The 27,765-nt window shown below is 38.7% G+C and overlaps 2 protein-coding genes across 4 annotated transcripts; both read right to left on the bottom strand.

The window, feature by feature from the left end:
• Nucleotides 1-10: 10 nt before the first annotated feature.
• On the bottom strand, nt 11-26,555 carry LOC130734514 (pantothenate kinase 2-like). 3 transcript variants are annotated; one of them, XM_057586959.1, is made up of 23 exons: nt 26,187-26,555; nt 25,513-25,867; nt 24,399-24,611; nt 13,992-14,044; nt 13,480-13,596; nt 12,861-12,980; nt 12,660-12,754; nt 12,479-12,572; nt 11,985-12,116; nt 10,649-10,761; nt 10,358-10,550; nt 9,383-9,594; nt 8,926-8,970; nt 8,795-8,843; nt 7,750-7,832; nt 6,682-6,798; nt 6,173-6,236; nt 5,401-5,547; nt 5,131-5,292; nt 4,742-4,825; nt 4,219-4,413; nt 819-890; nt 11-345 (listed from the first exon to the last, which is right to left on the bottom strand). In XM_057586959.1, exons 2-23 carry the CDS (start codon nt 25,781-25,783, stop codon nt 253-255), a joined length of 2,724 nt encoding a protein of 907 aa, XP_057442942.1. In that variant the 5' UTR covers nt 25,784-25,867; nt 26,187-26,555; the 3' UTR covers nt 11-252. The 3 variants fall into 3 exon arrangements, with proteins under 3 accessions (XP_057442942.1, XP_057442943.1, XP_057442944.1); XM_057586960.1 differs by having other exon boundaries at nt 26,010-26,233; XM_057586961.1 differs by lacking the exon at nt 4,219-4,413.
• LOC130734515 (uncharacterized) lies at nt 897-4,212 on the bottom strand. The gene is made up of 2 exons (XM_057586962.1): nt 2,414-4,212; nt 897-2,332 (listed from the first exon to the last, which is right to left on the bottom strand). Exons 1-2 carry the CDS (start codon nt 3,865-3,867, stop codon nt 1,447-1,449), a joined length of 2,340 nt encoding a protein of 779 aa, XP_057442945.1. The 5' UTR covers nt 3,868-4,212; the 3' UTR covers nt 897-1,446.
• Nucleotides 26,556-27,765: the final 1,210 nt, after the last annotated feature.

Below are 27,765 nucleotides of genomic sequence, written 5' to 3'. Positions count from 1 at the left end.
CTATCTAGTATTTAATTATAGAAAACTAAATATTGTACTAATGCACAAAAAAGTTACATGTTACATATGAGCACAAGTTCATCAAAGTTGAAAATGGGGAAAAAATGACAGTTCACTGTACACAAACAAAAAGTACAATTTTTATTTTGTTACACTTGGGGGAAAAAAATACAAATTTAAATTTGAACAAACATTTATTTCCTACAAGTTTCTTAAATATACCCCTTCACTTGTGCTCGTTAAATTAGACAATCAGCATGCAGCAGGTTCATATTTGCAAATACAATCGTATATGTTCCCTTTAACCAACTTCTCAGCCAATCTCTGGTTTTTCACCATTGCAAGCTGTAAAAATTATTGAAAAATAAATAAATAAACAAATATGAAGAAGGGGGCTAAAAGTGTGACAAGCCAACCACTTAAAGTTATCATCTCACATCAACAGAATGACATGTACAAATGCAGTGTGAAAAGATTCAAATGTCATTAGCAGTTATTGCATGCTCAGTTTATCTCCTCAAATCGACGATCCTAATGATGAATAAGCTTTTGCATAAAAACACACCAGAGCTTTCTAAACAGCTAAACCTAACATGCTGCTAAAAATAACCAAAATATGTATAATTCAAAATGTGGTTGAATGCTGAGAAAGAAAATTCATATGAAGAATCCCAATCTGTTCATAAAACCATGTAAGAACACAAAGTAATAGAATCTTCAACAAAAGGTAATCATCATAAAAAAAAAGAGCAAAATAAAGTATGAAAAAGTCATTAGATAGTGACAATAACCATTAGCTATAAACCAGATAATATTACCTTCAAAGCATCACACTTAAACCGAGCATAGAGGTTAGTATGAAGAGATCGACCCATGCCTTCCAAAATTATCTGCAGATAACAAAAGCTCAATTAGAATAACTTTCTCCTTGATATTCTTAAATCAAGTGACCATCTGCGCATGTTTGGAAACTCGTTCGAAAACTACAGTGAATCCAAAATTATGGACTAAAGCAAAAACTAAGGTAAGTTGCAAATGAGTTTTTCAAACGAGTGTCCATCATAATTTTGACTTCACCGTGGTTTCCAAACGAGTTTTCAAACATGCACTATAAAATGAGTGATAGAACTCAGAAATTTAGCAGTAGTTTATTGATAGAACCCTAATTCCCAATTGGGGATTAGGGGAAAGATACATGAGAGAGATGCCAAACACCCTCTCTAACCCTAGAAAGAGAACCACTTCTCTCTCTAAACCCAATTCCTAACAGAATACAAAGATACCCCTAATGTTCACTAACCTCTCTTATTTATAGGCAACATGCCTTATAACTGTCTAACTAACTTCCTAACAACTAACAATTCCTAACTAACCCTGCATTCCTATCAATACTCCCCCCCTGAAAATTCACCTTGTCCTCAAGGTGAAGACAAATGACAAGCTACATCATGGAACAACTATCTCAAGAATCCAAATGGGACAAGCACAACTTCCACCTGGATCCCATTGCAGAAAGCAAATATTCCCAGCCACATAAGAATTGGATATCATCTTCATAGGCCAACTCAAATAACTGTTGCCAAGGTTCCCATTCTGGAAAAACAATGTGTAGAAGACCAAGCGGTTGCCAACAGGTTGAAGAAGCAAGGTAGCAGAACCTTCAAAAACTAGCCTCCCCAAACTATATAACTCAGCACTTTGAGAACCCAAGCTGTAAAAACCAGCAGCTAACTCAGCTGAATCCAAGCCCATTTCATGCACAGCTCTAATTTCCACCTCTTGAGCCCACCTTCGAACCTGGGCATGACCCATCTTTAGCATAGCATCACCCTCAACAGTAGTGAAAACCAGAATATAGGGATCTAATGAATGCCAAATTATCAAAGGTACTCTAGTGTGATCAAGGTGGCAAGGGAGCAATATGAAATTGGAAGATTGCTTGTTCCTGTCCTTCATTTTAGTCACTGTCATTACTTTAGCCATGTCATGGATACAAATAGCATAATCTCCCCAATTCCTTGCCATGGTGGCTGTGAAAATTGACTCATCATCATGGGTCCCTAGATTGCTGAATAGTTGATACTTGAACTCAGCAGGGAAATAACCACAAGGCTTATAAACCTCATTATCAACTCTTTGGACCAAGAACTCAAGTTTACCCCAATATTCTATACTCCCCAAAATGACAATATAGAACAAATCACTTAAATACTTGTTCTTAGCCCCCACTGTTCTTCGACTTCCTCCCCCCATTCTCATATTGTGTCCACCCGGATCAATTAATAACCCCAAAATACTGTCTTGCTCCTGTCCAGTACCAAGATGGCCAAAACTAGTAGTAAAAGTTTCAACAATCAATTTGTTTGTACTACCATGGCCTTGTTCCTATCTACCAAAAAATTTATATGCATACCTGTGTTGCAACTCACAATCAAAGCTGAAGTATAATTTTGACACAGCAATCCCATCCTCTTCAATGTCTACACTTGTAGTCAACAGCATAGTTCTCTGTAACTCTTTGAAATGAGTTCTGGTTCCCTGCTTCAAGTACATGGGCAAATTGGGTTTTGACCCAAAAGCTGATAAGTTGGCCCAATCTATTAATTTGACTCCCCTATTCTGTTGTAAGGCCCAATCCCCCCTTTTAGTGTTTTGGGATTGTCCCATTCGCTTAGAAAAAATGTTCAACTCAGACCCAATCCTTGCTGGCCTCGTCTCTGTTTTGAGATCATTACAGAAACAGTACCACTCACGCATGGTTACAGTGATCAGTTTAGCTTGTCTCTTATCTTCCACTTTCCCTTTGTTCACCACACAAATAGTTGATTTCGATGAATTTAGTGGCAGAAACTGTACCTGCATGCTTGCTGCCTTCATCTCCTTCGCTTGTGGAATTGCTCTCGTCGACACCTCTCTTGCCGTTTGCGAAGTAGCGAACTTTGCAGGAGTACTGTGCTCTGACGGATCCAATGATGGAGGCAGATCCTCCTTGCGACATTGGAGAAGACTCATCTTCAATCTGTCATCTCTCTTCCCCATTGGTGCACGACTTGCGACGATAAACTCCGCCGACGTCGACGCCCACAAAGCCCCTATATTAGGCGGTTTCGCCGGTGGACGATTTATCATCTCCGGCATGCAAACAAGCGTGTTTGGTGGTTTCACCAGCGAACGTTTTGTCTTCTCCGGCCCACCAACAAATGTGTGTGGTCGCTTCCATGGTGGCTGCATGGTGGTTTCCGTCAACGTGGCCTCCGCAGCAACTCGAAACATCGTGCCCAACACATCACCATTTTGGACATGCAGGATCTTGCCACTCTTCATCTCCAATTGCGGCATTGCTACCTCTGATGCAAGATTGAAGCCCTTCATCGCAAAAGTTAGGTTTTTCTCCACATCTGAAGCGAACTTTGATTCCTTTCGCATTGCCTCCGCCGCTACTCGATCTTCCTCCGCCGCTTCAACATTGGGTTCCAGCGTCTCCTCAGAAGTCAAATCTTCCTCTACTTCTGATGGTTGCTCACCCACCGTAGCGTATCTTTCTTCTTCCGCCATCGTCTTCATTCCTCTCAACAACGTCGTCGCTGCCGCTGTTCGCCCCGCTTCGATTGCAGCCTCTGATTCTCTCTGCGCAGCCTCTGCTTCTCTCCTTTCTTGTTCCCTCTGTTTTCTCCTCTCTTCAAGATCTCGCAATTTGTTCTCCAATCTTGAGATTTCTTTCACAAGATCAGGATTTGTAACAAGTCGCACCCCCATTTTCTTCGCCACCCCTGCTAGGTCGAACTCGTTCTTCCCGGTGATAGCCTCCACTGACTCCATCCTCGCTCTCAATTCTTGGTTTTCCTGAACAACTTCTGAACTTGCCATTCTTCTCCTTTCCTCTTGCGCAGCCTAGGATTGTCGTGGTTCAGGCACCAGGATGGTGCTCTGATACCAATGATAGAACTCAGAAATTTAGCAGTAGTTTATTGATAGAACCCTAATTCCCAATTGGGGATTAGGGGAAAGATACATGAGAGAGATGCCAAACACCCTCTCTAACCCTAGAAAGAGAACCACTTCTCTCTCTAAACCCAATTCCTAACAGAATACAAAGATACCCCTAATGTTCACTATCCTCTCTTATTTATAGGCAACATGCCTTATAACTGTCTAACTAACTTCCTAACAACTAACAATTCCTAACTAACCCTGCATTCCTATCAATGAGCCTCTTACCAAATCAGCATCTTTTGCGGCAGCAGCGAGCTCAGAGCTGACCTGTCTAAAGTCTATACATGGACTACCACACCCATTCTCAACAACCATTAAGGGGACAGAAGAAGAATTTTCTTTAGAGCTCTCTGAAGTATTAATCATTGCATCCACGAGCAAGCCTCCAGCTTCGGCAGCTCGCCTTAGAATGTCACAGTGCTGTAACGAGATAAATTAGTTGCAAAGAAGGATTACATTTACATGGTCATAGTAAAAATCAACAATGTATATCGATTATAAGGTCAATAATCTTGGAAAGTTCTAGTCCTATTTGAGATACTTGACATTGCAAAAATGACCCCTAATCATTCTTTTTGAAATATCAATGAATGTTATTCCAATTTAGTCCAATATATAAGAGGAATCTACCTAGCAAGAAAAGAAACTACAACCACTTATATTCCATTTCATCAGCAATTTAATAAGGTTTAAAAATAAAATAAAAATAGTGTGGACGGAGCAAATTCAAGTTGAAAAATATAAAAACCTTGGCAGCTTCAGCTACAATATCAGGAAGCTCCATCGCAGTCACATCATTTAATGCAGGAAGCGAGTTTGCAACGAGAACTACCTGCAAGAAAATGTCCATTAATAATCCTGAAAATAAAACAATTTATAGGTATTGTGGCCAAAATGACTTTATAGCAGCCAAACTGACAGATATCAATCATAAATTTACATGTTCAAAATCATAAAATCCACAAGAAACCATACTGAAGGGGGGGATTTTGGGCAAGAAGGCATAAATCACATTGAATATTGTCAGCTACCAATACATTTAACATTTATTAAATTTAGTAATAGTTTGAATTCAAATCAAATTAATTATTTTGTTAAGAAAGTTTAAATTTCCCAATATACGAAGGGTGTACTTACTTCAGTTCCACGACGGAGGAGCTCCCTTGCAAGCGGAAGCATTCCTAGAACAATATCAGCACCTGAATTATCTACAAAAAGTAAAGCCCTTCTATGAGGGGACGTTTTCTTGTCCCCAGTCTGTCGAAACATTCTCTCTTTGAAGACATCAAAATCATCCACCTAGATGAGAATAAAGTTATCTTAGTATTCAAGATTCAACTATCAATTATGATGAATAAATTCAGAAATCAAGTGCCCTCATCTACAGATATGTTTAATTCCACCTACCCGCCAAGGTCTATGCATTTTATTGCGACTCATTCTGTAAATTTCAATAATAGTTCCTTTATGATAGAGATCCACACATGCACGAGATCCCCAGTCAAAAATGTTCGCAGCAAGTACACCTTCAATTAGGGTAAGCAACCTGGTTTCCTAAAACAAAGAAGAGTTTCAGATTGGTAGCAGCAACATGATTTATGAGAAGCTACGGTGACTTGAGCCCTCAGCAGACACAAAAAGACGACTAACATATTTTTACATGAATGAGTTAGGATAGCCTCATGAATAACCTAACTCGTGCAGTTATTGGGCCTGTTTGTCTCTCCTTATTTTGTGAAATAAACACTTGTTTTTGAAAAAATAATCACTTATGTATTTTTTGAACTGTTTGTATACGCTTTTAATAAAAAGCAGAATTTGAGAAAAGGCAAAAATCTGATTATTAATTTAAGGTATTTCTAGTAGCTTTGGGAATAATAAATTATTTCTAGTAACTTTTTAACGTGAAGCAATTTTTACATTTGTAAACAAAGTTAATTTCTGTTTTTCAAAAAATCTTCCATTTTTAATTAACTCTAAAATCAATTACTTTTTAAGCAGAAACAAACGGACCCAATATTATTTTAACCGAAATAATGGGTGCATGTACACATTTTTTGAAAAAATGAGTAGCACACAGTTAGATAAACCAGTCTTACTTCTACTCATCAGAGAATGACTATGGAACCCTCCTCCTAACATGTTAAATTTGGAGGACTATAGTATCAGTCAGGCATACCTCATCCATGCTGTCAAGTTCCGCGAACAAGTCAGGTAAAACAGCAAGTGATGCCTCATTTTCCCTGTTATGCACAAATAAACAATTGTTAAAAAATTAAAGGAAATATCAGGAGAATATAGGTGTGAAAATGACAAAAAAACAAATTATGTTTTCACTGACAGCAGGAATTTCTATTTTAGAGAATATTTTTTTCATTTCAATACTGGTGTCACCCTTGGCACAACAGTGAAATCAATGTCTTCTGATCTATTGGTCATGTGTTCACGAGAGCACATAAGCTGCTTATACGGGTAAGCATCAAGCTGTGTACATCTGATTGACCCAAGAACTCTGGAGGAAGCCACATCTAAGCTTCTCTTTAATTTGTTTTCAGATTCAAATTCCACATTAGCTTATATCCTAAAGATATAAGAACTAAATTTTGAAATTTTGCACATGTACAAGGGGCTCAGAAGGCAATTACATAGACTCAAGTAAAGGTTATAAGCAAAAAATAAATAAATTACCTCTGCTTTATGCTTCTATAGGCATCAACAAACTGGAATTCCCTCAAGCACTCTTCTCTCATTTCCAAAAGATTGGCCAGGCCTATCTTCCCGTATGCAGAAGGCTCCTCCATCAACCTATTCAGTTAGTGACGAAGCTGATTAGTGGGAAAAATTTAGGCCAAGTAAAATCAATGAATTTTAAAACATTATTAAACTTCACAAATACAGTGAAACCAATAAGGCCATAAAACTGATTCAAAGGACTGACACTCAAGAACATGTTTCAGCATATATGCAAATGAAACAACCTTCAGCAGATACATAATGTAGTTCCGTTTGAGCAATTATTTTCTATTACCTCGCGGAATTCATGATGTAGACAGTGAAAGAGAAAGCGTAGGAGACATCCTTAAATATTTTTCATACTAAAATATAGAAATTCAGTTTTAGGGATTGAAATGGGGGAAGTTTCTTCATTGTGTTCTTCTGAAAAACACAATTGGTGGAGCAATTCAAGCACTTGGAGCTTGCCTGCATACTAGTAGCAAGATTAGATAATGTTCTCAAGCTTAACTTGTAGAGCAGAGATGTCACAGGTTTTCGCCAAACCATAATAATTTTGGTTTGAATTATCTTTGATCCCCTCACTCACTTTAACACACAGAATACAATTTATTTGTTCAGCATTGTCTACTGTTGGGAAATTGTTTTCGGATTTACTTGCAAATTTGGAACCATATTTCTTCAACTTGGTTGAAATCTTCAAATGACTTTTGTATCAAAGAATTGTGTTAAGAACACTTTCCCTTCCCTCTTGGTTCTGAAGTTAATTTCAATCAAAAACAACTTTATTAACTCATCATCAGTTCATCACATATGCATGGGCCTTTCTTTTTTTTTCTTCTTATTGTTGATCACTTTCTCAAAAACCATGAAAAACACTGCAGGAGCGCTTAACCCGCTATAAAATCTAATACTAAAACATAAAACTAATCTCAAAGTTCTAAAACAAGTTTAAGTAGAAACATGCCAATGCTACAATGATGATGGTAAGACATCAAAACAGGAATTTTATGTAAACATTACCTTGACAAGAGAGCAGAAAATGCACGAGCAAAAGCATCACCCCTTCGTTTGGCATCATCGGTTCCACCTTCGCTTGCAACAGCCTATCATATTAACGTGTGAATGTCACAATCATAAATGCCTAACAACTTGTCTTTTCACATATTACTTCCAATTAGATGGTCAACACAATACAACCAAACAATAAACTAAGTGGATACAACCCTTCAACAAGCTCAATGCATACAAGATTTTCAGAAGAGAAACTACAGTACGTGCCCCAACCGATTGCAAGAAAAATTATGAAAGCCAAAATGTAAGCACCAATACTTAACAACAATAAATGCCAATCATTGCACAACTCTTAGGTTTACAGACCACACACAAAAGCCTCTCCTAATGTTCTTGTTAAACTTCTATCTGATTCTGAGACTGGCATTCTTTTTTAACACTGTCCAGATGCGAGATAATTAAGAAAAGGGCTCTTAGGAACTTTTGCTGAATAAGCAATATATACATTATTTCAGATTAAGGTTTACGGCCTGCAATAAGAGAAAATCTCATTGACAATTTGGAATGTACAGATATTTGATGCATATACCTGCAGAGATAGACTGTGTTTTATAAAATTAAACTATTAAAGTAAAATGTGTTCTTCCTCTTTTATGGGATACTGTGATCTTTTTGGCCACTATGGTGCTCAGGTAATAGTTTTTAGGCTCTATGAAGGGTTTTTAATTTTTAATGATGGACATGCAGACAAACTATCAAGTTTTATCAGTTGACATATTTTTTTCTAGTTTTCCTTGGTGTTTGTGTTTCTTGGTTTCTTTAAGGAAGGTCTTATTGTCTTCTCTAGTATTTCTTTTATTTTTTTAATATAAAAAATTTATTGGCATAAGTGAAAAAAGAATATAGCCATAGGCTTATTCAGTTTATTATATGATCATTTTTGTTACTGCCAGAGATTATCTTTATTGCAAGTAGAACTTAGAATTATCTTTGGTGTTTTAGTTTCTTATGTGAAAGAACGTGTCCAACTTCATTGTGTTTGTGGCATAATTACCTTGTCCACGAGATCTGGCAAGTGCTCTGACAAAATAGTGAACCAATATCTACATCAGATACAAACTGTGTTAGCTACTGAAGAAACACTTGAAACGACGAAGCCCTAAGCAAAAACAGTAATTTGCTTACTCTAATTCACTGGGATCTGCGAGATCGATTGTATTGGGCTCATACCTGTAGAGATACAATTTGATATTAATTACTGATATCGCCTTATAAAGCTGATCTTTGAAAAATGTAATAAAGCAAATTATACCCAATAATAAAATGAGTATATCAAGTGACACAAGTGGTTTATTATGAAAATCAGAGGATCAAATTTTGACCATTAAATCTTACATAGATGATTAATATTAGAAATTATTGTAAAATAATCTAATGGTTAGGATTTGCTCTGCTTACAACTAATTAACCACTATAAATACATAGATACATATTTATATATATATATAGATGAATATATATTGCCATCTTCTTTGGCAATTTAAATTTACGAGAACATATCAACAATTTAACACAAGAGCAGCCTAAAATATGGAAAATGTATCATCATGGAGCAGCCAGCACATTTATAAATCATGCTTACGATTTTGGGTCTGCTAACAATGGAAACACCTCCAAAGTTGGTACAAGATGGAGAACACCAACATTTAGAGCACTCGCATCAGACCGCAGAGTACTTCCCTTTGACAAAGGAACATCAAAACCCCCAAGTCCAGTAGTTCCAGCAAGAGGAGTCATTGGCACAGGTGCAGTAATCTCAGTTCCCTTTTGCAAAAACTTTTCCATCCACGAAATCTGCAATGGAACCTCTAAAATCACAAATTTTTCTAATAGATTGAGCCACTTATAAACTTATGAAAAAGAACTAAACAAACAATTCTCTGAGGCATATCAGAGTCACCAACCATCCAGAAGAATTTACAAGAAATAATAAATCAATCCACCTAGAATTCAAACCAATAACTAAGCTTTAGCAGACACGCTCATTTGCCACATATGCATACTATTGTCAGCCGTCAGGTACAACGTGACCACCATTCCCTCAGCTATAAATTCTAATTTCAAGTATGTGAACATTTATAATTGACTTCTACTTTCATTTTACAGAAATCATAGTACAGGAAACAGGTGCACTGCATAAAAATAACAACATTTACTTCTTCCTCTTCAGTTTAAAATTTGATGCAAAATAGTTAGAGGCAACTTTTCTACATTCCGGCCTTTCTGCCTTTAGTAGCTATGTAATCCAAGTTGGTAGGCAGTTATATTTCAGTGATTTTATTATTGCAACTTCAAGAGAAACCTCTGGCAAAAAAATTGGGACCTTTAATGGTAATGGAACTGATGCCCACTAGAAAAACACACTCTTATTAAATTGACTTCAGAGTTATGGATGTTAGGATAAGCTTTTGTTGAAAAGCTGTTTTGGGGGAAAAACAAGCAAAATGAAGCATACTAACTCCATAAGGAGAAGTTAAACAGAACATCTAAAGAGTATCCGTTCATTTCAAGCAGGCAACCAGCACACAGATAAGATTTTTCAACTCTGACCACTTGCCTTCTCATTCAAGTCTCCTAGTGGTGGGCCATGAATCTTGCCTCCTGTGTACGGAGCACCCATTGGAAACCTTTCAACTAACTGATGCACCATGAGGTCATCTAAACCATGCTTTTCATAGCTCATAAATGCACCTAAGGCTCCCAGAAAGCCTTCATGTCGCAAGAACATTGCTTGAGCTCCACCATTAGACCTAATTGAATAAAATAATATAAATAGTAAGTCAATGTAGTAATTTAATTCAGAGGATAAAAATGACCATTTACATCAAGTCATAGGCATTTTATGTACCAGAAATGAACAGCAAAAGAAATAGTGTCCATGGTGTAAGCATGACCCCTTATAAAAAATCCTCCAAAAAAGATTCGCTTCAACTTAAATCGCAGTGCATTCAAGTAAGCTACCTACAAAAATATGAAAAGAACACAGGATTGGTCAGGTACTTACTGGAAAAACAACAGAAAATGGATATGGAATAGAACATTGAAATTACTGAAGGTAGTTTCCTGATAATGCTACCATGCATCATCCAGAACCAGTGCCATAGATCATCTTCACAGATTAGAGGTGTCTCTATTCTTTCTTTAGATTGTATTTAGATCAAAGGAAACTATTTTGGGCAAATCTTTGAAGGGAAAATAAATTTAAATGTCTTATCGCTTAGATTAAGGTTCACAAATTTTGGAAGGACTGGTATAAACTTCTATCAATGTAAATTAATTAGCTATTAAAGGAATAACTTTTTTGTACATATTTACAAGCTTCTAATAAATACAAGAATATTTATTTTTCCATTATATAAATGTTGTTAGTCTTGGAGATATAAAGCCATTCATGAGCCTCTTCCTAACAACTTAAGGTTAGGAGGGTAGGTCCTTGACATGATCCCACAGCCTCTATTTGGTCAACTTTCAAAACAAGATAGGATAGTGTTAGGTACCAGAGAAAATCAATAGGAAGAGTAACTGAATTATACAAGAACACTGAATCCTCTGGGATTAACAACCAGAAGCAGTGAATTAGGGAAATTACAAGTAGAATACAGTAGTGGGATAAGAGCAATTCGAGAGTGCTCTGCTCTCCTAGTTCCTAGTCCAATTTCTGCCTAACCATTTCTCTCCCCATAACTAACATATATTCCCTATGATGATTGAGTGGTCCCCATCAGGTGACAGGTGGCACACCTCACCTAGTGGTCCTAACTTCTAGAAGGATTCATTTACAGGCCAGTTGACATATCATTGGGCCTCCTGCCATATACCTTACCAAACCTGGCCTTAGTTGTAGTAAGGTTTGCATCAGATAGGCTTGTGTATTGTCCATATTTCGTACCCAAAAGCTCTTACTTGGCGGGTGTATTCAGAGATATAGAACCATTCACTAGCCCCCACCTTACAACTAAAGTCTACAAGAGAGTTGGCCTTGATATTCAACTCAATAAATACAAATAATTAGTCTTGTAATATGTCTAACTTATAAAAGTTGAGACTGTAAAAAATGATTTGATTAACTGGATAAGAAGAATGAAACAGTGTAAATTTGACCGACAATTTCAAGATCTGCATATATTTGGCAGCTCATATTTGATTATACATATATAAAAATTTACATATAATTGGCAGCTCACCTGGCCAATATTGTATGAAATCATCCTTAGAAGAGAGAGTGATATATCTTCAGGTCTGTAGTCTTCAAGCTCCTTTTTTTCTGATATAGTTTTTCCAAAACTTGAAGCAATAGTGGAAGCTGATAGGCCAATCTAGAATTATTCAATACCAGGGAATACTCAGTCATGTTGGTTGGAAAAAAAATGTCCCATATTTAAAGTTAATTGGAACAATTTTTTCTTTATATATTTATTGTCTTAAACATATTTTTAACCCCTGAGAATATGATGTTTTTCGGACTAGTCCCTCTATCTTTTTCTGTCCCTATATTTAACAAAAATAACATCTTTTAATCCCTCAGTTACTTTGAGAGACTAAAAGTGCATGGTTTTTGTATTTTCTTTTTAAGGAATAAAATCAAAGTTAAAGAGGGACTAATTTAAAAAAATATCAAAATTACAGAGATGAAAAGCATATCCAAGACTTATTTTTATGGATCACCTGCAAAATTTACCTTAGAATAGTCCAAACCACCATAAATGTCCCCAACAAGCATGTCAATAGTTCTATTATCTCCTTTCTGGCTCAGCTCAAGTAACTCATCAAAGCTGGAATTTATTTAAACAAGCACCATGTCAGTAGTTCAAACATAGAATTAGAAGTAGATAAAAAATACTAAGTCATGTGAAAATGACCTCTTGCACTTTGTTAACAGTCTTCCCAAACCCCAATAAGTACCACCACCAACATTAGTACCACTGACCCTCTCAAATTTCCCATCCCCGTCAACCTATGTCAACAAAAATTAAGAGTATAGATCAAAACATGCTAGCTTCTATCAAACATAATCCGAAGACATCAAAACTGTAATGAAGTAAGCAAGAAAAAAAATGTACCTTAATCATACTAACACCAGATCCAATATTAACCAGAAGATAAGGGAACATATCATTAGGGTCAATTTGAACAAACTCTTTTTGGCCCTCCATGTGTGTGAAAGCTTCATGACGAATTGCCTACTAAGAAGTAGTAGAACCTCTGATCAGAATATTACAGGGGCAAAGCAAAAGAAAAACTATAGATCAATCAACAAGAAATGAATTAATATCATAGAACGTACTGTTCACACGCTCCAAACTAAATGACAGAAATTGTTTTATAATAACAGAAAAGGGTCCACATAGTTCTCTATCAGATCTCCGTCCGTAGCAAGAAACATGTAATGACAAGGAAAACACAGTAAAGAGCAATAGCCAGCTATATCTACATCAATATTTACACATAAAACTGTAAGCATGTTGCTTCAACCGACCTTGAAAATATATTGACACTCAAGTCTTGCCAAATGACTGGCCCTTTCACCTTTAAAACAAGGGGCGGGAAGACAATAATTGACACAAACAATAAAAAAGGAAAGTCTGACAGACGACAGTTTTTTCCTTTTTAATCATTTATTTCTTATTCTGTATTTCAAATAAATGTAAATGAAACAAATAATTTGAAACAGGGTTCCACCTTAAGCAAGAAATTTGCTCCGGCCACAAGACAATCCATTTCGTCTTCTTTGTCGAGACTAACCCCCAGTCTTTCTTTGAAAAGGTCAGCATACTTGTATGCTCCACCACCAGTAGCCTTTATCACAAAATAAATGAATTATGGTCTAGAACTTCAATAGCATCAAAGCAGAAGACAAGCAGAAAAGTACTGAAAATTATCCATATGCATGGCTTTCTAAAACAGATAATGTTAAAACTTACTAACAAAAATACCAACAAAAAAAGACACGAAGAGAAAACTCCTTGACTTTGGTTTTTATGCTAGAAGGCAAAGCAGCTCAGTTATCATTCTCCAATAACTACTTGTACCTGTGATAAGTTGCAAAAACTAATAGGCTATAGGTTCATCCGTGCAATCTAATATAAATTATAATTGATTTAAGCCTTAATAAAGGATATAATCCACACTAAAAAATTATGATACAATGCAGCATCTCAATAAGCCAAAAAAAAAGATAAATTCAAACTTACCTTGATTATGCCATTCTGGTCAGCCACATCATCAGAGAAACGTGACTCCAGCCCTATAAGCAAGAAAAAGAAGTCCATAATCATAAAAATCCATTAAGTTGCAATCATGTTATTAGAGTACATCATATACCGTGTACTAGAAGCTACTATTAAGTAGCTGCTGACTGTGTATACAGTCAATCTTAGAGTTAGTTATGCTAGCTGTCAAAGTTAGTTTTGCTTAGCTGTCATGCTGAGTTGTCATAACTGCATTTGTTAGAGTTTGTTAAGATTGGTTAGCTTGATTGACAAGCTAGAGTGTTCACTATATAAACAGTATTCACTCTTGTATTCAGTAACTTTGAAAATCAATGAGAATGAGATTCATAGAATAGAGTTTTCAACATGGTATCAAGAGCTCAGTACGATCCCTGCGATTTTTCTCTCATTTTTTCTCTTCTTCTTCTTCATCACCATGGCTGATGAAGAACCTGCTCAGGAAACTGCGATTCCTGCAACTCCAGTTCCAGTTTCTGTTGCTGCGAGTGCTTCTTCTCTGACTCACAAGCTTACTCTGAAGCTTGATGACACTAACTTCCTTTCATGGAAGCAACACGTTGAAGGCATTGCTCGCACTCATCGATTGCAGCACTTCCTCAACAGTCCCGATATTCCACCTCGCTTTCTCAATGAAGTTGATCGCATGAACGCCATTGAGAATCCTGCGTATCTTGCTTGGGAGCAGCAAGATTCTGCTCTATTCACATGGCTTCTCTCCTCGCTCTCGCCATCGGTGCTTCCTACGGTGGTCAATTGCACTCAGTCGTGGCAGATCTGGGAGGCGGTGCTCGATTTCTTCCAAGCGCACTCACTGGCGCAGAGCACGCAACTCAGATCTGAGTTGCGATCCATAACCAAAGGATCGAAGAGCACGTCGGAATATCTCAAACGCATCAAATCGATCGTGAATGCGTTGATCACCATCGGTGATCCCGTCACCTATCGCGAGCACCTTGAAGCTGTCTTCGATGGACTTCCCGATGACTATAGTCCTCTCATGACGATCGTGTATAATCGTGAAGCTCCGACTCCTGTTACGCAAGTTGAGGCGATGATTATCGCACATGAAGCGCGTTTGGATCGCGCTCGATCTCGTCAGTTGAATGCGAATCCTCCATCGGCGCTACTGACGCAGGCTTCGCCACCGCCAGCGACGCAACCTCCACCGTCGACGCCGTCGCCGGTGGCTTCTGAGGCAAATTATGCTTCCAGCTCCGTTGATTCTTCCTATGAGGAGCGCTCGTTTGATGAGCGCGGTGATGAACGCAGTGGTTTCTCTGATTCGCGTGGTCGTGGTGGTTACAATGGACGTGGTGGAGGCAACAACTCTCGCGGTGGCTACAATGGACGTGGCGGAGGCAGAGGCAACAATCGCAGTGTGCAATGTCAGATCTGCAAGAAGTATGGTCATGATGCCAGTATCTGCTATCATCGTGCTTCTTCCACTCCTTCTTTTGGCATGTTTGGCATGAACTCAGGCTATGGAATGCAATTTCCTAATTTCCCTATGGTTTCTATGCCTCAGTTTGGTTTCTCTCCTTACTGTGGTTCTCCTCAGTTTGGAAATCCAACTCAGTTTGGACAACAGCAATATTCTGGACCTGGTTCTTCTTTTCCAGGATTTCCTTTTGGTCCTCAGCAGTTTGGTTTTCATCCTTTTGCTGTGTTGAAAATCTTCAACTGAATTTCATTGATTGAAAAGATGATGAATACAAGAGAGATTACAGTATTTATACTATGAGATTTGTTAGCTTGCAGAAGAAGCTAACTCTAACTAACCTTGACAGCTAAGCTTTGACAGCTAAGCATGTAACTAACTCTCTAACAAACCTGCCAGCTAGGCATAACTAACTGAACAGAACACAGTCAGCATTTACCTAATAACACTAAACAGTAACACTAACATAGCAGTCAGCATTTACCTAATAACACTAAACAGTAACACTAACATAGCAGTAACTATATTACTCTAATAGGCCCCCTCAAACTCAAGGTGGGGGAGAAAGTGATTTCTCAATCACATTGAGTTTGTCACGAAGAGTTTCAAAACGAAGTGGTGATAGAGCCTTGGTAAACAAATCTGCCAGCTGATCAACAGAAGGAATGTGATGCACAAAAAGAGACTTGTTGAGAACTTTTTCCCTCACAAAGAAGATGTCAAGTTCCATATGTTTAGTGCGAGTGTGAAGAACTGGGTTATGAGTCAAAGCCACTGCACCCATGTTATCACAAAACACCCTAGGAGGAGAAAAAGGAATCTGCAACTCCTGCAAAAGAGACTGAACCCACAACAGTTCAGCAGAGGTATTAGCTAGGCTCCTGTATTCGGCTTCAGTACTCGATCTAGCCACCAGGGTTTGCTTCTTGGAGCTCCAAGAGACAAGGTTTGGACCAAAAAAGACACAAGAGCCTGAGGTGGATCTCCTGTCATCAGGATCTGATCCCCAATCTGCATCACAAAAGGCCACAAGAGGGACTGGAGTGTGCAAACTACAAGGCTTGAGGTGCAGGCCATGAAAGAGAGTACCCTTAAGGTATCTTAGGATTCTTTTAACAGCCTTCCAATGCTCTTCTAGAGGCTGACTTAGAAACTGACAGACCTTGTTAACTGCAAAGCTGATCTCAGGTCTTGTTAAAGTTGCATATTGGAGAGCACCAACTATTGATCTATAGAGAGTTGGGTTAGCAAAGTAATCTGCTCCATATTTGCTGAGTTTTGCTCCACTAACCATGGGAGTAGAGATCCCCTTGGCCTCTCCCATTTCTGCCCTTTCAAGAAGGTCAGTTATATATTTAGTTTGTGTCAAAAGCAAGGACCTGTCCTGAAGATGATGCACCTGAACACCAAGAAAGTAGTCAAGTTGGCCTAATTGCTTCAAGGAAAATTCAGAGTTGAGGTTCTGCACTACTTTCTGAACCAGAGGCAAGGAATTGCCTGTAATGATAATATCATCTACATAGACTAGTATGTAGATGCAGCAAGTTGGAGTGTAGAAAGTGAAGAGAGATGGATCACATCTACTTGGTTTAAAACCATACTTCACAAGGGCTGACTTCAATCTGTCAAACCAAGCTCTTGGGGCCTGTTTAAGGCCATAAAGAGCTTTGTTAAGTCTGCAAACAAGAGATTTGTCTTCATGCTGAAATCCACTTGGTTGCTGCATGTATACCTCCTCTTGAAGAGCTCCATTTAAAAAGGCATTATTCACATCAAGTTGATGAATATGCCACCTCTTAGTAATGGCCAGGGAAAGAATGAGCCTAATAGTTATAGGCTTCACCACAGGGGAAAAGGTTTCTGAATAATCAAACCCCTTGACTTGATGGTAACCTTTGGCCACAAGTCTGGCCTTATACCTATTGATGGTGCCATCTGCATTTTCCTTCACCCTAAAAACCCATTTACAACCAATTGGCTTCCTATCCCTGGGAAGTGGAACCAATGTCCATGTATTGTTAGCAAGCAATGCATCATATTCAGCCTTCATTGCAGCTAACCACTTAGGATCTTTGAGTGCTTGCTTGGTGGTAGCTGGTTCAGCGTGAGTAAGCAGTAAAGTTGGAAATAATCTGGGCATGACTATGCCAGATTTTGCTCTTGTCTGCATAGGGTGAGTATTTCCCACTGGCTGAGGAAGAGGAGCAGAAGAGGAAGAACCAGTTGAAGCTACTTCAGTGGCAGTAGCTGCTGGTGTAGGTGGAGATTGTTGCTGAACAGAAGCTTCAGCCTGAGAAGAATTCCCAGAAGAAGAGGCTGCAACCGAGTCTTGACCTTGAAAGGGCTGCTGGTGCTGAACAGGAACTTGAGAAGCTAAAACAGGAATTTCTGAAGTGATTCCATGTGCAGATGAATCAGACCCAGCAGAGGAAAACAGGGTAGGATAGGGGAATTTAACTTCATCAAAAATAACATCCCTTGACACAAAAATCCTACCATCACCATCCATGCATTTGTACCCTTGATGAGATGATGAGTAACCAACAAACACACATTCCTTGGACCTGAGTGACAGCTTAGAGTGTGTATAAGGCCTTAAGTGAGGGTAACAAGCACAACCAAACACCCTAAGTATCTTGTAATCAGGAAGAGTCTTGAACAACTTGAAATAAGGACTCTCATTGGCCAAAACAGTAGTAGGAAGACGATTAATAAGAAAAACTGCAGCCAGGAATGCATGATCCCAATATTGAGAAGGCATTTTAGCAAAGGCAAGTAATGAAAGGCCAGTTTCTATGATATGGCGATGCTTCCTTTCAACACTACCATTTTGATGGTGTGTGTAGGGGCAAGTCAATCTATGCACTATGCCAAGCTTAGCAAAATGAGATTGTAAAGGTTTAAATTCAGTGCCATTATCTGTTTGGACAGCCTTAATTTTCAGATTAAATCTTAACTCTACCATAGCTTGGAACTGAAGAAAAACAGAGGAAGTTTCAGATTTGTGCCTAAGTGGATAAATCCATGTGAAACGAGAGTAAGCATCAACACAAGTTAAAAAGTAAGAGTAACCACAAGAAGACTCAATGGAGGAAGGGCCCCATAAGTCAGCAAAAACAAGCTCTAAAGGTGTAGCATAAACAGTAGTAGAAGAGGAAGAGGGTAACTTGTGAGACTTTGCTACACAACAAGCTGAACATTTAGAAAATTTTGCTTTATTAGACAAGGATATATTACATTTGGACAAAGCAGAATGTAAAGCCTCATGATGAGGATGACCTAGCCTACAATGCCACAAATCATAGGCAGTAGGATCTACATTATTAACAGAAGACACAAGAGAAAATGAACTAGCACTAGGTACACTTGAAGATGAACTAGCACTAGATACATTTGACAAAGGAACTGAAACAGAGAAGACAGATGGAGCAGCTACTGGTGAAACAGATGTAGATGAAACAGATGAAGCTGGAGGAAGGGTTGGAACATGCATCCCTTCAAAATTGTATAAACCATCAGGACCAACAGTTCCTTTGAGCAAAACCCTAGAAGTTTCCTGACATTTGACAACACAGTAGGATGAGTGAAACTCAAAAAAGACATGATTATCTCGAGCAAACTTGCTTACACTAACTAAGTTCTTTGTGATGTTAGGAACTAGAAGCAAATTATTCATAGTGAGTGTGGTGTGTTTATGATAAGGAGATGGAAAAGAGGCATGTCCAACAGAAATAATAGGCAAACCTTGTCCATTTCCCATGTAGATATGATCATTACCATTTAGGGAAACACTGTCAGAAACAACTGAGGCATCATTGGTAACATGATGTGTAGCTCCAGAATCTGGAAACCATGAGCTAAGATTCGCTGCAGCAGGAGTGTGAGAACCAGTAGTAGATGAAGTAGGTCCAGTAAGCATAGCCTGTGGAGCTCTAACTGGAGGATTTCCAGGTCTTGATCCACCAGAAAACTGAGAAGAGTTCCACTGTGAACCTCCAGATGGTTGGAAACCAAACTGCTGAGCAAAATTTCCCATGCCTAAACCTTGAGGAAATTGACCAAACATGTTTGGAAAGCCTCCATACTGTGATGTACCAAACTGAGAAGGTACACCAAACTGTGGAACACCACAAAAGGGAGAGAATCCAAACTGAGGCATCATCTGAGAATGCATAGGTAGTGGCATACCAAAACCAGTTGGCTGCATGCCAAACATGCCAGTAGAACCAGTAGAACCAGATGATGAACCGCGATGATAGCAAACACTAGCATCATGCCCATACTTCTTGCAAACCTGGCAATGGGTGTGTGTGTTCTTTATTATATATGCACTTGTGCACTTGCTAATCTTGGCAATGTGGGACTTCTTTGAGTTACCACTTCATTATCTCTATTACTCCCCCTCAATTGGGACTCCATTTTTTTTTTTTTTTTTTTTTGTTGCCTGTGCCTTGCACTCCAGCGGGAACATCAGTGGTCGTCGGACTTGTGCTCCTTCGTCTGAGTCTGCCTTTCGACTTTCTTTGTCTGGGCTAGTACTCTAGTGGGAGCATCGGAGTTCCTTGGACTTGTGCTCCTTCGTCTGAGTCTGAGGCCTTGGCTTGCGCAAATGGGACTGCCATTTTTGCTTTTTTTTTTTTCTCGGATTTTTACTTTTTTTTTTTCGTTTTTTTTTTTTTTTTTTTTTTTTTGGGAAGCGGAAGTCATGGCTTGGATCAGACCAGCTCTGATACCATGTTGAAAATCTTCAACTGAATTTCATTGATTGAAAAGATGATGAATACAAGAGAGATTACAGTATTTATACTATGAGATTTGTTAGCTTGCAGAAGAAGCTAACTCTAACTAACCTTGACAGCTAAGCTTTGACAGCTAAGCATGTAACTAACTCTCTAACAAACCTGCCAGCTAGGCATAACTAACTGAACAGAACACAGTCAGCATTTACCTAATAACACTAAACAGTAACACTAACATAGCAGTCAGCATTTACCTAATAACACTAAACAGTAACACTAACATAGCAGTAACTATATTACTCTAATATGCTGGTACACCTTGGAATAATTCATCCTCTTCTCAGTTCACAAGTGGAGGGCACAGATCTGGGAATTACAATGCAAGACCACCTCAAGCTATGATTACTGGTCCATCACAAGCAGGAGGCTCTTCTGCTTCAGCAAATCTGAGCACTTGGTTCCCTGATTCTGGTGCCACTCACCATGTGACTAATGATGCATCAGTTGTCTCAGATAGTGTTTCTCTTGCTGGTAATGATCACATCTTCATGGGGAATGGACAAGGTTTGCCAATCCTCTCTATAGGATCTGCTTCTTTTCCCTCTCCCTATCTTCCTAACACCACACTCACTCTCAAAAATCTGCTTTTAGTTCCTGATATAACCAAAAATCTGGTTAGTGTGAGTAAATTTGCAAGAGATAATCATGTTTACTTTGAGTTTCACTCCTCTTTTTGTGTTGTGAAATGTCAGGTCACCTCTAGGGTCCTTCTTAAAGGTCTTGTTGGTCCAGATGGCTTGTATGCCTTTGAAGGCATGCACACTCCTTCTCTTTCCAAGAGTTCTTCTGTTCAAGTTCCAAATTCCTTGCCTCCAGTTGCTGTTTCAGATTCAGTTTCTGCCTTGTCAGCTGTTTTACCTAGTTCTACTATACCTAGTTCTAGTAACAAGTCATCTACTATTGTAAGCCCAACCTCTTATGGTTTATGGCACTCTAGACTAGGTCATCCTCATCATGAGGCTTTACATTCAGCTTTAACTTCTTGTAATATTCCAGTACCTAATAAAACAAAGTTCACTGTTTGTTCAGCATGTTGTCTTTCAAAGTCACATAGATTGCCTTCACATTCTTCTAATACTGTCTATACTTTACCTTTGGAACTGGTTTTTGCTGACCTATGGGGGCCTGCTTCTATTGAGTCTTCTTGTGGTTTCTCTTACTTTCTCACTTGTGTGGATGCCTTCTCTCGTTTCACTTGGATTTTTCCAATGAGAAAGAAGTCTGATACATGTTCTGTTTTTCTCCAGTTTCAAGCTATGGTTGAATTGAAATTTAACTTGAAACTTAAGTCTGTACAAACTGATAATGGCACAGAGTTCAAACCACTCACACCCTATTTTACAAAATTAGGGATTGTTCATAGACTAACTTGTCCCTATACACACCATCAAAATGGTAGTGTAGAACGAAAGCATCGCCATATTGTTGAGACTGGTCTTTCCTTGCTAGCACATGCTCATTTGCCATATCAGTTTTGGGATCATGCTTTTCTAGCAGCTGTTTTATTATTAACAGATTACCTACCTCAGTTTTAGGCAACATGAGTCCACATTTCAAGCTTTTTAACACACACCCTGACTACAACCTGCTTAAGGTTTTTGGTTGTGCTTGTTATCCACATTTAAGGCCTTATACACACTCTAAGCTGTCTCTCCGGTCTAAGCTGTGTGTGTTCTTGGGATATTCTTCACAACATCAAGGTTACAAGTGTATGGACAATGAGGGTAAGATCTATGTCTCAAGAGATGTGGTCTTTGATGAGTTCAACTTCCCATACTCACATATGTTTCCCTCTTCTGAGGCTGTTGGTTCTGACCAAGGTGTTTCTTCAGTTATTCCTATTGTTCCTCCTACTGTGACTGCTGAGCAACCTGCTGCTACTGTTTCACACCCTCCTGCAGCTTCTGCCTCATCTTCAGAGGCTAGTCATCATAGTGACCCTTCAGTACAGCAGCAGCTTAGTCCCTTTTCTATGCCTGCCTCACCTTTTGGTTCAGCCAACCAAGTGGACAATCACTCAGAGTCTTCTGCTGGAGCTATTCCTCAGCCTATTGGGAATGTTCATCCCATGCAAACAAGGGCAAAGTCTGGCATTGTTATGCCAAGGTTGTTTCCTACTTTACTTCTCACACAGGCAGAACCTACAACCTCTACTCAAGCTCTTAAGGATCCTAAGTGGAAAGCTGCTATGCAGGCAGAATATGATGCTTTAATGGCTAATGATACCTGGACTTTGGTCCCTCTTCCTAAGGATAGGAAGCCTATTGGCTGTAAATGGGTATTCAGGATTAAAGAGAATCTAGATGGGACCATCAATAGATACAAGGCAAGGTTGGTAGCCAAGGGTTATCATCAAGTGAAAGGTTTTGACTACTCTGAAACCTTTTCTCCAGTAGTAAAGCCTATAACTATTCGCATTATCCTCACATTGGCCATCACTAAGAAGTGGCACATTCATCAGCTTGATGTGAATAATGCATTTCTCAATGGGGCACTTCAAGAGGAAGTCTATATGACTCAACCCTCTGGTTTTCAATGTGCAGATAGGTCTCTTGTGTGCAAGCTGCACAAAGCCCTCTATGGCCTCAAACAAGCTCCAAGGGCTTGGTTTGAGAGGCTGCGAGCAGCCCTAGTAAAGTATGGTTTTGCTCCTAGCAAATGTGACCCTTCTTTGTTCACATTTTACACTAAAGGGTGCTGCATCTACATTCTTGTTTATGTAGATGACATTATCATCACTGGCAATTCACTGCCTCAGGTTCAGCAAGTGGTTCAGAATCTTGATTCAGAGTTCTCTTTGAAGCAATTGGGGCAGCATGATTATTTCTTGGGAGTACAAGTTCATCACTTGAAGGATCAGTCTTTACTTTTAACTCAAACAAAGTACATCACTGATTTACTTGACAGAGCTGAAATGGGGGATGCTAGAGGCATTTCTACTCCCATGATTGGAGGTGCCAAACTAAGCAAATATGGCTCAGACTATTTTGCAGATCCTACTCTATACAGATCAATTGTTGGTGCACTGCAGTATGCTACTTTGACAAGACCAGAAATTAGTTTTGCTGTCAATAAAGTGTGTCAGTTTCTCAGTCAGCCCTTGGAAGATCATTGGAAGGCAGTGAAACGCATACTTAGGTATCTTAAAGGCACTTTACATCATGGTCTTCATCTTAGACCTTGTTCCTTGCATACTTCTGTTCCCCTTGTTGCTTTTTGTGATGCTGACTGGGGATCAGATCCTGATGACAGAAGATCAACCTCCGGGACTTGTGTCTTTTTTGGTCCCAATCTAGTCTCCTGGAGCTCCAAGAAGCAGACCTTGGTGGCTAGGTCTAGCACAGAGGCTGAATACCGCAGCTTGGCCAATACCTCAGCAGAGTTACTTTGGGTTCAATCCTTGTTACAGGAACTTCAGGTTCCCTTTACTCCTCCAAGAGTGTTCTGTGATAATATGGGGGCTGTTGCTCTTACTCATAATCCAGTTCTTCACACCAGAACTAAGCATATGGAGCTTGATATCTTCTTTGTGCGGGAGAAAGTTCTTGCTAGGTCACTCTTTGTTCATCACATTCCTTCTGAGGATCAGCTAGCAGATCTCTTCACTAAAGCCCTCTCTCCTACCCGGTTTGAACTTCTTCGTTCCAAACTCAATGTGATTGAGAAAGTTCCTTCTCACCCACCTTGAGTTTGAGGGGGTCTATTAGAGTACATCATATACCGTGTACTAGAAGCTACTATTAAGTAGCTGCTGACTGTGTATACAGTCAATCTTAGAGTTAGTTATGCTAGCTGTCAAAGTTAGTTTTGCTTAGCTGTCATGCTGAGTTGTCATAACTGCATTTGTTAGAGTTTGTTAAGATTGGTTAGCTTGATTGACAAGCTAGAGTGTTCACTATATAAACAGTATTCACTCTTGTATTCAGTAACTTTGAAAATCAATGAGAATGAGATTCATAGAATAGAGTTTTCAACACATGTGCTAATTTTTTTAGAAATGCTGAACATAGTTGAATGAACCCTTAGGACCAGTAAAATATAAAATGATCTTGAATACATAGTATTATTTGGGCAATCAAATATGGTAGAGAAGAGACTGAGAAAAGTAGCAAACTAAACTAGACTATATACCGCCACAGTGAAGCTGCTTGGAATGAATGAAATCCAAGCACTCATTGATATTTCTTGTTTCAAACTTCACAAAGTGAAGCCTTCCACCAAGAATAGGGAAGCTTCTCCTGTTACCATTAGAAAGCCCCAGTCGCTCCTTCACACTTTTTTTCCTTTTATCATCAGCTGATTGGTCTTCATGTCTAGAAAAGTACACCAACTTTATCAAAGATCCTGCCCATATGAGGAACAAGATTGAGTTTCAGATACTAGGAATCTTTAGTTTTCCTGAAAACACTAATCAAGTCATTATGAAATTGGCCGCTAAGTCAGAATTCCATAACTGTCTTATCAAAATTGGAAGGCTCATATTTAAAAGTCTGATTTTAGGTGTACAATCATATCTTCAAATCTGAGCCGTCTGATCTAAGTTCAACAGCTATGGAGTTCTGACGGTAGTGAATTTAGAAAAAATCAACTGCAAGAAATTCAAATCCTTGAACATGACACAGAACTGTGAAAATCTTAAAACGGAAAAAGGTCAAACTGCTATAAGTACTGTCATAGGTTTGATAACTTTTTTCTCCACAAGAGATTGATAACTTTTTTCTCCACAAGAGAAAGTTCAAAATGCCAGAAATCAGGGAGAAAGACCAGACCTAAAAGATGACATAAAATGTGAAGAATCGAGAAAAAAGAACCTTTTGGAGTTTAAAAAGGAAAGTTCCTCAAAAGAAGGAAGTTTGTTCTAGAAATTCCATGTAGTACTTCATACCAAATATAATAGCATGTTGGATCAGCTTATTTTTCCTCAGAATCAATGTACCCATAAGCTACTCACACAAGCTTCTCCCCATAATTGATTTTGACTTTATAATCAATTGTACTAGAATTTCCAAACTTGCACTAAACCAAAAATGCTAACTTTAAAAAAATTTAATAATAACAACAACAAAAACCACATAGCAAAAAAGAATGGAACAAACATCACAAAGCATATATATGGCAAGAAGAATGAGGTCCTCTTTTGGTGTTTTCAATTTGAGAATTATCTGCCCTTCTTACATGACATCACCAATAAGCCTGAAACTAACAAAGAATCCTGGTAAACAATCACCATATATACAATACATACCTCCAATGTCAAGAGCCAGGTGAGACAAATCATCAGATTGATTAGGCAACAAAATGGTGGGATACTTCTCCTCCACATTCCCTTGAATCTCAGCTTTGCTGACATCAAGCTGAGGCCTTGAACCAGACCTGTGAATTGAACTTCCTGCTGCAGGAGCCATCATGTCCCTTTCCCCTTCCAAATGTGTGCGTTTATTCTCAGTCACCTTGTTCTGACCCTCTTCGTCAATTCCAAGAATTTGTTGACCCTCTTGTTCTACCAAACCAGCCATTTTATATGAATTCCACACCACCCAAACCCCACCAAACACCACCCTCCCTCACTGCCCCTATCTTTGGTAACTGGTCCTATCCTCCTACATTCATAACAAAACAACACACACACGCAAACAAGCAAACTTTTTTATCCATTCATTCATATCACATGGTACTATATAATAAGTCAAAAATAAATAAATAATTATAAGGTAGTAGTCTAGTAGATAGCTTGTTGTGTACCCAAAAATAAACAACAAATGGGACAACGAAGATGGCATTTACAGTTTGTCAGTGGAAATTGGACCTTGGGTTGATGATGATAAAACGAAAGGTGGGGATTAAATATTGCATTAACACACCGCGGATATGGGTTTTGATTTCATTGGGTGAGATTTCAGAGGAACAAGGTGATCATACCTTGGAAGTTCGAAGGATGTGAGGATAGAACGACCGGAGAAACGTGTGGAGAGTGGAGATTCGAACGGTGCTATGCTATGCTTAGATACGATACGATGATGACTAGTTTGGGGGATTTGGGTTTGGCACCCCACCTATTGGGTTTGGCACCCCATGTATTCAATACGGAAATTTAATTTCCGTTTTCAAAACGGAATTTAAAATTCCGATTTGTTTTTTATATGCAATGAACGGTTGAAAATGTGCCACATATGCTAAAATACATAACGGTTTTTTAATTTCCGTTTTTTTCGTATTAAAATCGGAATTTAAATTCCCGTTTTTAATAAAGTGGGGTGCGAAACCCAATAGGTGGGGTGCCAAACCAAATTCCCCTAGTTTGGTCGGAGTACACCCTACACCCTGTATGCGCATACGCGACGATAGAGAGCGTGGGGATTTCATTCACCGCTGCTTTTTGGTAGTTTTTACAGTGGGCCCACTGCTTTCCTATGATTAGGCATGAATAGTCCAGCAGCCCACAAGGTGCAAATTACATGAACACCCTTAGAGCATCTTCAATAATAGTAGTATCTAATGTTAAATACATGCTCTTGCTCTTATGAGTATCTATTACCATTGGAGTACATATTCAATTCCAACATGGTAAAGATGAGTATATGAGAATAGATACTCTTCAATAGACTTGAAAAGTGAGTTTGTATTTATTACAAGCACTTACAATTAATATAATTAAGTTAAAATGGAGATAAATAATAAAATATACAAATGTGATGTTGAAGGTGTGATCCACTATAGAAAATTTGTTGGGTTGGAGTAAAAAATTAGTAAAGTGGTGTAAATGATGTGGCAATATGAGGAATTATAAAAAATGAAGTGTAGATATTTTAGTGAGTATGATGGATGTAGATGCTCTTACAATGAATACATTTTAGAAAATAAAGTATTTTTAAAGTGAATAATCACTATTTGACTTATTTTACCCTCTAAATTAATCTTTCATATTTTAGATGAGTCAAATCAACAATAATATCACTCTCGTACAACCACTTTAGCGCATTTTTTACTCCCATGAAATTTTGTGGTGGTCAATACGCCCACCAAAGTATGAATGTGAGATGTACCTCTAGGGCCCGTTTGGTGGTCATAATAGTATAAGAGAATGATATGATAGAGAATTAGGGTCCGTTTGGTATGATGGTATAATGCCTGATTGTATTAGTCATGATAAGATAAAGCCTGATAAAATTTTAATATTATACAACGTTTGGTCATACATTGTATAATTTGGTGGCAACAATAGTGGTGGTATTGGAAGGTTATGATGGTGGCGGTGGCGACGACGGTGGAGAGTGGTGGTGACAATTGTGGTGGAGGGTGGTGGCGGTGGTGGTGGCGGTGGCGGTGGTAGTGAAGATAACGATGACAATATCAACGATGGTGGTGGTGATAGTGAAGATAACGATGACGGTATCAACTATGGTGGGAGTGGTGGTGGTGGTGGTGGCGATGACGGTAGTGGTGGCGACGCTGGTGGAGGGCGGTGGCGACGACGACATGGTGGTGGTAGTAGTGGCGA

The sequence above is a fragment of the Lotus japonicus genome, chromosome 1 (genome assembly GCF_012489685.1).
Source record: "Lotus japonicus ecotype B-129 chromosome 1, LjGifu_v1.2".
Taxonomy (NCBI): Eukaryota; Viridiplantae; Streptophyta; class Magnoliopsida; order Fabales; family Fabaceae; genus Lotus; species Lotus japonicus.
Note: the sequence above shows the minus strand (reverse complement) of the source record. Positions and strands in the feature narration are given on the sequence as shown.

Bases quoted from the DNA above. Each gene is read 5' to 3' on its own strand.
- LOC130734515 (XM_057586962.1), bottom strand. From the start codon at position 3,867: ATGGCAAGTTCAGAAGTTGTTCAGGAAAACCAAGAATTGAGAGCGAGG. The intron at 2,333-2,413 runs GTATGCATATAA...TTTTACTACTAG, and splicing joins GATTGTGAGTTGCAACACAG to TTTTGGCCATCTTGGTACTG.
- LOC130734514 (XM_057586959.1), bottom strand. From the start codon at position 25,783: ATGGCTGGTTTGGTAGAACAAGAGGGTCAACAAATTCTTGGAATTGAC. The intron at 10,551-10,648 runs GTACATAAAATG...TTATTCAATTAG, and splicing joins TCTTTTGCTGTTCATTTCTG to GTCTAATGGTGGAGCTCAAG. The intron at 891-4,218 runs GTAAGAGGCTCA...TGTTATCTGCAG, and splicing joins CCGCAAAAGATGCTGATTTG to ATAATTTTGGAAGGCATGGG.